Source organism: Hyaena hyaena, unplaced genomic scaffold, assembly GCF_003009895.1.
Source record: "Hyaena hyaena isolate Hyena2069 unplaced genomic scaffold, ASM300989v1 scaffold_77, whole genome shotgun sequence".
Taxonomy (NCBI): domain Eukaryota; kingdom Metazoa; phylum Chordata; class Mammalia; order Carnivora; family Hyaenidae; genus Hyaena; species Hyaena hyaena.
This window is the reverse complement of record NW_024080708.1, coordinates 1,890,679-1,902,786: the sequence shown is the minus strand read 5'-3', so window position 1 is coordinate 1,902,786 and position 12,108 is coordinate 1,890,679. Positions and strand designations below refer to the sequence as shown.

The window sequence follows — 12,108 nt, the reverse complement described above, 5'->3', positions numbered from 1 at the left end:
CAACTTCACAGGTGAATTCTACCAAACATTTAAAGAAGATTTAATACATATCCTTCTCAAAATTTTCCAAAAAATTGAAGAAGAGAGAACACTTTGATCTCATTTTATGAGCATTACATTGATACCTAAACCAGACAAGGACACAAGAAAAAAAAATTAGGTATACCTAATGAACATAGATGCAGAAGTCCTCAACAAAATATTAGCAAACGAAATGAAACAATACAAGAGCAACTAAAAGGACCATATACCATGCTCAGGTGAAACTTATTCCAGAGATGCATGGATGGTTTAAATCTATAAATCAATCAATATGATATACCACATTAACAAAAGAAAGGATAAAATCACATGATCATCTCAATAGATGTAGGAAAGGTATTTGACAAAATTTAACATCCATTTATGATAAAAACTTAACAAAGTGGGTATAGAAGGAACGTACCTCAACAAAATAAGTCATATATTAGAAGCCCACAGCTACCATCATACTCAATGGTGAAAAGCTGAACATTTCTCCTCTAAGATTAGAAACAAAACATGGATGCTCACTTTTGCCACTTTTATTCAGTATAGGATTGGAAATCTTAGCTAGAGCAAATAATCAAGAAAAAGCAGTGAAAGATACCCCAATTGGAAAGGAAGGAAAAAAAACTGTCACTATTTGCAGATAAAAATATGTATACATATGTATGTATATTTATAATTTATACTTATATCTATAAAAGACCCTAACGTCTCCAACAAAAACTGTTAGAGTTAATAAACAAATTCAGGAAAGTCACTGAGTACATAATCAGCGTTCAGAAATCTATTGCATTTCTATATACTAACAACAAACTATCAGAAAGAGAAATTAAGCAAACACTTCCATTTACAATTGCATTAAAAAGAATAAAATACTTAGGAATAAATTTAACCATGGAAATGAAAGATCTATACTCTGAAAATGATGACATGATGAAATATTAAAAACACAAATGTGAGGATATTCTACATTCATGGATTGGAATAATTAATATTGTTAAAATGTCCACATTACCCAAAGCAATATACAGATTCATTGCAATCCTTATCAAAATCCCAATGGTATTTTTAAAGAAATAAACAATTTAAAATTTGTGTGGAACCACAAAAGATTCCAAATAGCCAAAGCAATCTTGAGAAGAACAAAGCTGGAGATATCACACTTTCTGATTTCAAACTATATTACAAATCTATAGTAATTCAAACAATATGGCATTGACATAAAAACAAACACATAGATCAATGGAATAGAATAGAGAACCCAGAAATAAACCCACACAAATATAGTCAATTAATTTACAACAAAGAAAGCAAGATTATACAATGGGGGAAACACAGTCATTTTAATAAAGAGTGTTGAGAAAACCTACAGCCACAGGCAAAAGAATGAAACTAGACTACTACCTTATACCATATATGCAAAAATTAATTGAAAATGGGTTAAAGATTTAAATGTAAAACCTGAAACCATAAAACTGCTAGAATAAAACAGGCAAGTTTCTTGACCTTCATCTTGGTGATGTTTTTCTAGTTGTGTCTCCAAAAGCAAAGGCACCAACACCATAATAAACAAATGGGACTACATCAAACTGATCTGCACAGCAAAGGTAATCAACTGAAAAGGCAACCTACTGAATGGGAGAAAATGTGTGCAAGTCATATATTGATAAGGAGTTAATATCCAAAATATACAAAGAACTCATACAGTTGATAGTAAAAATAAAGAATCCAATTAAAAATTACCAGAGCAAAATTGAATAGACATTTTTCCAAAGGAGGCATACTAATGACCAACAGGTACATGAAAAGGTACTTAAATCACTAATCATGAGGGAAATGCAAAGCAAAACCACAATGAGGGTGCCTGGATGGCTCAGTCTGTTAAGCAAACAGCTCTTGATTTCAGCTCACATCATGATCTCACAATTAGGTTCTTGAGATCCAGCCGTGCATCAAACTGATGCTGACAGCACAGAGCCTGCTTGGAATTCTCTCTCTCTTATCTCTGCCCTTCCCTCTGTCTCTCTCTGTCACTCTCTCTCTCTCTTTCAAAGTAAATAAATAAACTTAAGAAAACAAAATGAGATATCACTTCACACCTGTTAAAATGGCTATTTTCAAAAAGACACGTTTCAGCAAGTGTTGGCAAAGGTGGGGAGAAAAGTTGTACACTGTTGGTGAGAATGTAAATTGGAGCAGCCACTATGAAAAGCAGTATGGAGCTTCCTCAAAAAAAATAAATAAAAATAGAAGTACTATGGGTATTTATCTAAGAAAATGAAAACACTAACTTGAAAAGATATATGCATCCCCATGTTTGTTGCAGCATTATTTACAATAGCCGAGATGTGGAAGCAAACCAAGTGTCCATTGGTATATGAATGGATAAAGAAAATACGGGATATATATTATTGAGCCATATCAAAGAATGAAGTCTTGCCATTTGTGACAACATGGATGGAACTTGAGGCCATTATGCTAAGTGAAATAAGTCAGAGAAAAAGAAATACCCTGTGATTTACCTTATATGTGGAATCTAAATTTAGACTATTTTATTTTTCAAAACAAGCTAATAGATACAAAGAACAAAGTTGTGTTTGCCAGAGATGGGGATGGAGCAATGTGGGGGGTGTGTGTGTGAAATGGGTGAAGGAGGTTGAAAAGTATAAACTCACAGGTATAAAGTATATGTCACTGGGACGTAATGTACAACACAGTGACTGCAGTTAATATTGTGTTGTATATTGAAAGTTGCTAAGAGAGTATATTTTAAAAGTTTTTATCCCAAGAACAAAAAATTTTGTAATTATGGTGATGGATGTTAACTAGACTTATTGTGGTGATCATTACAGAATATATATAAATATCAAATTGTGTTGTACACCTGAAACTAATATAAAGTTATATATCAATTTTATCTAAATAAAAAAGAATTATATCAAATGGTGACATTTGAACAAATGTAGATATTTGTGGCTTAAGTCTAGTCAAGACATGTCTAGCTTTTACTTCTCAGAGTGATTTACAGGATTTCTAGCCACTTTGTGGGTGTTTTTGAAGCTCATTGTTTTCTCTGCAAATTTGTGAATAATACAAATGAAGGTAAAACTTAAACTAGCAACTTTTATTCTTTTTCAGAAGCCCTGGTGAAACAGTTACTTTCTTTTTAGAATTTAAAGTAAGGTCATAGGGTGGTGAGAAGAATTGTAGGGAGGAACCAAGTGCTGGTTGAAATTATATATTGTAGAATTTCACTTACTTTTTCATAAATCATCAGGACCTCGTGTACTGCCTTTCAAGTTTACCATTAACAGTCGATTGGAATATTCTTCTTGCTTTTTATTTTGATATATAAATGTCATTGGTTCATGAATAGCAAAAAGAATTATGGTAGTTTATTCAAAGCTTTTCTGTGTAAATACTTAAGATGGAACCAGTTCAATCCAAAATTTAATTGTATACTATTATGTATGTAAAAATGTCCTAGATGTTTGATTTATAAAAGTTCAGATGAAAATACACATATTCCCAGCCCAGTGGGATGTAAGGAGAAAAGGAATTAGTTGAAAAAGCTTTTACCATAATGCAGAATCATTTGAGTCACAAATGGAAGATCTTAGTCACCTAGACAAGCATAATCACTGAATGGAGAAGGAGGTATTCAGTAGATCATGTTGAACACTGACACTTTGTTGGAGAGGTCATGATCCTCATGAGCAGACCAATGGACACTGGTAGAGTTAGTTATAACACGTTCTCATTTTTATTGGGAAAAATTTGTTTTAATTGGGAAAATGGATATGAATTCTAAGACTCTATTAGAAGAAAACAATGCAAAATTTTACTGAGCAAAAATGGTTACATATGAGTTGTCTTTAACTACAGAGAAATGTTCAATGTGGTTGAAGAGTCAAGACATGCATATATGAAGCCATTATTGATTTGACAGAATAAGAACCTACCCTACATTCTTAGCATGAGCTTTCTTTGTTCTGGAAAGCTTCATGGAACATAGGGGATTTGCGATGTTCACTGAAGAATTGATAGACGTATGTATGTTAAGACTAAGTTTACTTTTTGCAGTAGAACCTACTGTAACTACTATTTGACATGCTTATTTTAAGCAGTGAATTCCATTGTAGCATGCTAGAGATAACGATCCAAGGTTCAAGTGAGACTATCTGGACCCAAATGCAGATTCCGCAGCTTATTAGTTGCAATACTGTAAAATGGGATAATAATAGTGTATTTCTTGTAGAGTTGTTAGGGATTAATGAGAAAATACATCAACATATTGTGGAAATAGCATGATCTCTGGAGTCTAACAGACCTTGGCTCAAATTTTAATTCTGCCACTTGCTAGAGATGTTAGGCACTTGAGTTCTCCAGTATTCAGCTTTCTCATTTATAAAAGGAGATGATAAAGCCTAACTCAAAAATCTGTTGTGATGATTAAACAAAGCATTTTCACGTTAAGTTTCTACAAGTGATTAAAGAAAACACTTTCTGTAAAGCACTTCTCAGAGTGACTGACAAATAATAAAAGCTCTTATAAATAATGTGTTGTTATACAATCTAAGTCATGTAGAGACTCAGTTTTATCTTCTTATTCATTACTTTAGGGTGAACCTGGTCTGCCTGGATACCCAGGAAACCCTGGAATCAAAGGTTCTATGGGAGATACTGGTTTGCCTGGATTACCAGGGACCCCTGGAGCAAAAGGACAACCAGGCCTTCCTGGATTTCCTGGTAATATACCTTTTCTTAAAGGCTTCCTTATGTCCTTTCTTATCTAGTCTAACCCATGTCGCAGAGCAGCTTCTTATTTGTTTTTTGTTTTGTTTTTTATTTTTTTATAGTTTTTATTTTATTTTTGAGACAGAGAGAGACACAGCATGAGCAGGGGAGGAGCAGAGAGAGAGAGAGACAGAATCTGAAACAGGCTTCAGGCCCTGAGCTGGCTGTCAGCACAGAGCCCAACGCAGGGCTCGAACCCACGAGCCATGAGATCATGACCTGAGCCAAAGTCAGACACTTAACCGACTGAGCCACCCAGGCGCCCCGAGCACCTTCTTATTTGGCAGACTTCTATTCTATTTCCCAATTAGACACTGACTAGCAACATAATCTTGAACTAGATCCTTATTTTCTCTTTGCCCAAATTTTTTTCTGTATAAAATGAAAATGAGTATTACCAGCTCAGCAGGACAATATCCTGTGAGCAGAGAGACTGTTAGTACATTTTTCAATCTTTGATTATTAGCCACAAGTCAATTAAGAAGTTTGACTATTTTTGTAGGTAATAATGTACACTACCGAACCTTAGCCTGCTGCTGATTCTCTTAGCAAGTTGTGCTCAGGCATACCATTGGGTGGCTTGTAGGTAGAACAAGTGTTCTAACAATGACTGAGTTAAGCAAGCAAAGGGACTTAGCACTATAGTCAAGTAGGTAGTCTGACCTATATTGTTATACTGTCTGCTCTCTTTATGCTTGTATTTAATTTGTTCGTTTGTTTGTTTTTTGGATTTCACAGTGACATGGATGGAGTGGGCTTTTGCTTATCTTTTCCTTAACCTTTTATTGAAGTATAATGTAGAGTAAAATATATAAGACTATAGATGAGTTTTCATATGTATGTGTGTGTGTGTGTGTGTGTGTGTGTGTGTGTGTATCCACCATACATATTAAGACATAAAATAGTTCCCTCACCCCATAAAGTTTACCCATGCCCTTTCCTAGTGAAACCATCTCCACCAAGGTAACCACTTCTATGATTTCTATCTCCATCAATTAATCTCATCTGTTTTTGAAATTCATATAAATGGAATCATACAGTATATATCCTTGTGTCTGGCTTCTTTCACTTATGTCCAATAAGATTCATCTATCTTGTTGCATGTGTCTGTAGTTTGTTTGTTTTATAATTGCTCTGTAACATTCCATTGAAGAAATACATAGTAATCAATTTCCCGTTCTCCTGTTGATGGACTTTCAGGCTGTTTCCAGTTTGGGACTATTAAAAACAAGATGGTATTAACATTCTTTGACATGTCTTTTGGTGGATATATATACTCATTTCTCTCATAGAGTAGGTAGACATTTAACTTTAATAGTTTTCCTACTACTAGGAAGGAAGTTTTAGCTGTTAGCCAGTTGTTCAAAGTGGTTTTATAAATTACAGTCCCACCTGCAACGTTTTAAATGTTCCTGGGTGGCTCCTAGTGGCTTGTTGTGCTTATATTGTGGTTAGTACTTTGTATTGTGAAATGTCCAGTTGCCCATGTCTTGACCTCATTTGGTACTGTCAGTCTTTTAAATTTTAGCTATTCTGGTGGGTACATAGAATTGTCTCTTTTTTTTCAACATTGTATGTTCAAATTTATTTATTTTTAATATAATTTATTGTCAAGTTAGCTAACATACAAAAAGAAGTGTCTCACTGAAGTTTCTTTTACATTTTTTAAATGAATGACAATATTAAACACCTTTCCATGTATTTACTGGCCATTTGGATAACATCTTTTTGAAATGCCTGCTCCATGGTTTTGCTCACACTTATTGGGTTGTTTGCCCTTTTCGTCTTATTGATTCAGAGCCATTCTTTATATATTCTGGATATGAGTCTCTGTCAGATACATATATTACAAGTATGTTCTGTCTCATATTTGCCTTTCATTCCTAATGCTATTCTGTGATGACATTTTCTTAATGCTGTGTGATGAACAAAATTTGTTAATTTTAAGAAATTCCAGTTTATTAATTTTCTTTCATAGTTAGTGCTTTTTGTCTCCTGCATTATTCAACAAATATTTTCCTACTCAAGTTTATGAAAATATCCTTCTATTTTTTTCTGTAACATTTAATGCTTAAATTTTTATATTTAGGTTTGGTTTGTCTCAAGTAAAAATATTTTTATGGTATGAAATAGGGGTCAAGGTTCATTTTTTCCCATACAGATATTCAGTTGCTCCACACTGGTTTTTTTTTTTTCTTTTAAAGAACCTGAGATCTTCTGTTCATTCTGCTCATCAAAAGACATCATTAAGGAAATGAATAGGGAAGCCACAGACTAGGAGAAAATACTTGCAAAAAATGTATCTGACAAATGACTGATATCTGGGATATATAAAGAACCTCTACAATTCAATAATAACAAGATAAATAATACACTTTTTTTTAACGTGGAAAACTTAACAGACGTTTCACAAAAGAAGATATGTGGACGGTCAATAAACACATGAAAAGGTGATCAATATTATTAGCCATTAGAGAAATGCAAATTTAAAACCACAAAGAAGTAGCAATACATTCCTACCAGCAAGGTTATTATTAAAACAACTGATATCACCATATGTTGTACAAGGGTCTGGAGCAACTGGAATTCCCAGACATTGTTGTGAGTGTCAAATGTTTTGGCAGGTTGTTGGGTTTTTTTATAAGACACACCATACACCTACTCTGACTCAGCAGTTCCATTCCTATCTAGGTATTTACCCAAGATAAATTAAGACATGTCCACAAAAATACTGGTTCAGAAATATTCATAGCAGAGTTACTTCATAATAGCTAAAAACTGGAAGTAGATCAGGTTTCCATAAATAGATATTCATAATACCTAAAACCTGACAATGACCCAAATGTCTGACAGTAGATGAGTGGATTAAAAAATTCATATATCCATACAATAGAATCCTACCATTTCTATTAATGTAATGTTGTGGTAATTATTTTTATTATGAATATATAATAATGCCACCCTTGGATAAATAAGTTTAAAACTTAAAATTATTCTTAAAAATATTCAGCAAACATCAGCATCTTTCTTGTTTTTTTTTCCGATTCACTGTTTTTGTGCTCATACTATAAATTGTGAGTTTGAGTTGTAATTCTTAAAGGAGTGCAGTTTTTCTTTTATTATTAAATTGAACCCTTTACTTTAGGAACCCCAGGACTTCCTGGACCAAAAGGTATTAGTGGTCCTCCTGGGAACCCTGGCCTTCCAGGAGAACCTGGTCCTGTAGGTAAGCATTAAACATAAGGATTTGTTGTTCTGTAAAACTAAGGCTGATATTCATTTTGGGAAAGTCCAATCATTTCTGGGAGTTGTGAGCATTTCTGAGACAAGGAAACATGCCGATCATTCATTTAGTACTACTCATTATGTACAAACTGAACAACTCTTAATAAAAGTTACCTAAAATTATTACTTTTGAACCTTATTTGGGGGACTCTTTCCAGGGAGATTATTTCAAGTATCTTACAATAGTAGAAACTCTGGTATTTTTTAGAATGGCGAGGTGTAGCACTGTTGTTTGTTTGCTGAATTCTAAAGCAAATCACTCCTCATGGCCCCATGTGAGGCCTATAATGCACCCCATTCCACCCTACACCTTGCTCTCCTTGATATTCTAAAGCTAGATTAAAATAAGAAACTGAAAACATTTGGGTACTGAATGAATGATAAAACTCTTCCTTAATCTCATTAGCTTTTATTCTTTTAATGTCTCTTTTTCACAAGATTTTGTGATTTAAAGGAGTGTCTTGGAGGTACTTTGTAGTCATTTGGATAGAACTATTTGAAGCTGGTATGGAAAAAATGGGGAATATGGAAGGAAAAGGAATTGGAAAGATAGGTGTAACCTGCTGTACTCTGTGCTTTAGGTGGTGGCGGTCGTCCTGGGCCACCAGGGCCTCCAGGTGAAAAAGGCAACCCGGGTCAAGATGGTATCCCTGGACCAGCTGGACAGAAGGGTGAACCAGGTGCCATATTTTTTCATTGTTCCTAATGTTTAATTTCTTCTTTGTCTTCTTTAAGTTTTGTCCTTTTTTTGGCCACAATCAACTTCTATCTTCTTTGTTAACCTCTAAGCTACTACATGCTTTTCTCTTCCTAACTACTTTCTTGCACTCTGTACTGAGAATATTCCTTTACATTTATCCATCAGGTTGCCTCCTTCTTATGAAAAACTCCATATCCTTTCTTGCCCAGTTTTCATTTGAAGAAGTTACCCAGCTTTTTTCAACTTCTCTGGGTGACCTCATTTCACTATGCAATCTATTTTCCATTTATATATATTTTATGTATTATATACATGAAGATATATTTAACATATATATTACATGTATAATATATAAAGATACATTTAACACTTGTCACAAGTAGAATATATTTTTGTATAGTTTTCTTGTGTTAGAATTGTGATTTCATGTTGGAAATAAATCTTCTGCACGTTTCATATAATATATGTAGTACCACTTAGTAAAAACCTGAATGGTCTTAAATAATTTGTCCTTGTTTCATTTATTATTATCTATTTGAGAGTTTTTGGTTTATTCTCTGATAGGTCAACCAGGCTTTGGAATCCCAGGACCCCCTGGACTCCCAGGACTTTCTGGTAAACTTTAATAAAACATGCTAAATCAAGCCATATAAAGAGAATATGGTCCAGCACATTTATTTTTCCATCTCCACAATTTGCTATTATTAAATGCACATGGAACTCCAGAAAACTCAAAGCTCAAGTTCTCTCTTAAAGCAGTTCTTAATTAACAATTTAGTATAATGAGTTGTGCTATATAAAAATGCATTCTTAAAGAAATTTACATATAGGTATCTCTTCATTATTTTCATAAATAACTGCTGAGGAAATGATAAAGCATATTTGTAGGAAGAGGTAGATTTCACTAAATGTTTTAAAAATCTTTCAGCCATGGAGCACCTGGGTGGCTCAGTTGGTTAAACATCTGACTCTTGATTTTGGCTCAGGACATGATCTCACGGTTCAGATCAAGTCCTCTGTTGGGTTCTGTGCTGACAGCCTGACAGCAAGGAGCCTTCTTGAGATTCTCTTTCCCTTTCTCTCTCCCTCTCTCTCTCTCTCTCTCTCTCACAAAATAAATAAATGAACTTTAAAAACAAAAAAGGTCAGGGGCGCCTGGGTGGCTCAGTTGGTTAAGCGTCTGACTTTGGCTCAGGTCAGATCTCATGGTTCATGGGTTCGAGCCCCGAGTTCATGTAGTTCATGTGCTGACAGCTCAGAGCCTGGAGCCTGTTTCAGATTCTGTGTCTTCCTCTCTCTGCCCCTCCCCCACTCATGCTCTGTCTCTCTCTGTCTCAAAAATAAATAAACTATAAAAAATTTTAAAAAAAAAGGTCTTTCAGCTGGGAAAAAAAAACAACCACTCTTTTCTCCCCATGGAAACAAAACCAAGGTAATATAAGGAAGCTTTGTAGAAATATGCACCAATAATAAAAATTGAAAATTCCATATTAATATATACATCTTGCATTTTGAATGGGTGTGTGCACATACACATCTACTTTCTTGCATTTGTTCTTACTCTCCTTATAAGCACCAGATAGTTAAATGAATGACTGGATGTGTGTACAGGTATGACTGTTTATTTTCTGAAAGGACCATTGGTTATTCTATGGGGGCTTTTTACAAACCACGGACATATCTCCTAGAAATTCCTGTATCCTTCCCATGATCCCAATGTGAAAATTATTACTTTAATGTGCCACTGTTATATATCACTGTTATATCACTTTCAGGCATGTTCGTGGTGTATAAAAATGTTGAGAACAGTTTGTCTAGATTGGGATTCTAAATCTTGGATAGAATGATCTTCAGAGACACACAGCAGCAGCTGAAGATCCATGTCTTCATTAGTCTCAAAATTAGTCTCAAAATATTTGTTGAAGGAATTTCCTCCAGCTATCTCTAACCTATTCATGCCAATACTTTAATCTTTTCTAGTTTTTTTTTTTTCTCTCACAGCTACTGGTCATGTGATCACTGCTCTGTGCCCTAATATAGAGGGTATCTTTCAGGATCCAAGATATAATTATTTTTATATTTCTATACATACTCTAATAAATATTTCTTATAACAGGTTAATATGTTTAATAAGAATAATGGGGGTTTTTTTGGATGGGTTAGGGATTTGGCAGGAGATAGAATTGACCCTAGCACACTCCATTACTTGTTCTAATAAGAATGAATAGATTTAGCCTTATAGGAAAGCCTAATACTCAATATCATTTAATGTGTTCCCTAATGTCACTTTGCTTTCATAGGTCAAAAAGGTGATGGGGGATTACCTGGCATTCCAGGAAACCCTGGCCTTCCTGGTCCAAAGGGAGAACCAGGCTTTCAGGGTTTCCCTGGTGTGCAGGGTCCCCCAGGCCCTCCTGGTTCTCCAGGTCCAGCTCTGGAAGGCCCAAAAGGCAACCCTGGGCCCCAAGGTCCTCCTGGGAGACCAGGTATGTACATGAGTGGTGGGGGGATGGTCTATTTATTAATTTATTTCATTTTGCTGGCAGGTTATTCAGTCTTTAGGACTTTAGATTCTATAATGTAAGAACTTCTTACTAGTAAATAGCTTGGTTTATATCTCACTCCATCTATTTCTTTGGCATCAAATCATTCTTTTGAGTAATGCCTTTCATCATTTACTTAAAGTTGAACTAAAACCAATATGGAAGAAGAAAGGAAATTGTGAATTTATTAATCTTTTTATTAAACATAAAAATTATACTGATAACCTTGCAGCAAAATGTCATCTGCATATTTAATGTGAGCTTCTCAGCATGTCATCACAGAAATCATTTTAGTGATCACCCCATAGATGCTTGTGGTTCATACCAAAAGTATTGCTATGGTTCTGTCATATGATCAGCAAATGTCACCAAGCACAATAAAAAAATTTTTATCTTCTCTAGGAACTAGACAATCAAATTTATCTTCAACATCACAGCATGATTAAATTGAATAGCAATCTCTTCATACCAGCTTCATGTCTATACCTCATTTGTCTTGTGTTAACTGCTCTAGTAGCTTCAATTTTGCATCCAAAATTCACTTTTCTTTTTTTGTATGTGCTGTATCACCTCATTTTGCTAAGTTTGGAAATGCTCGTTCTCATCCGGGATTAATGTCGCTGAGCCCAATCACTGGTGATAGATTATTAACAGATTTTGGGGACGTGATATTCAATTTTTTTTGTTTCAGGTAATTAAAAATTTGGCCTTCATGATTTAAAATAGGGGCGCCTGGGTGGTTCAGTCGGTTAAGCT

General features: G+C 34.5%; 1 protein-coding gene across 2 annotated transcripts in view; it reads left to right on the top strand.

The window, feature by feature from the left end:
* COL4A5 (collagen type IV alpha 5 chain) overlaps nucleotides 1-12,108 on the top strand; it is a 230,249-nt gene that overhangs the window by 192,653 nt on the left and 25,488 nt on the right. For both annotated transcript variants that reach the window (XM_039233533.1, XM_039233532.1), the window contains exons 37-41: nucleotides 4,650-4,776; nucleotides 7,970-8,050; nucleotides 8,691-8,789; nucleotides 9,374-9,424; nucleotides 11,110-11,295. In XM_039233533.1, the coding sequence (XP_039089464.1) occupies nucleotides 4,650-4,776; nucleotides 7,970-8,050; nucleotides 8,691-8,789; nucleotides 9,374-9,424; nucleotides 11,110-11,295 (544 nt within the window). The remainder of the gene's footprint in view (nucleotides 1-4,649; nucleotides 4,777-7,969; nucleotides 8,051-8,690; nucleotides 8,790-9,373; nucleotides 9,425-11,109; nucleotides 11,296-12,108) is intronic.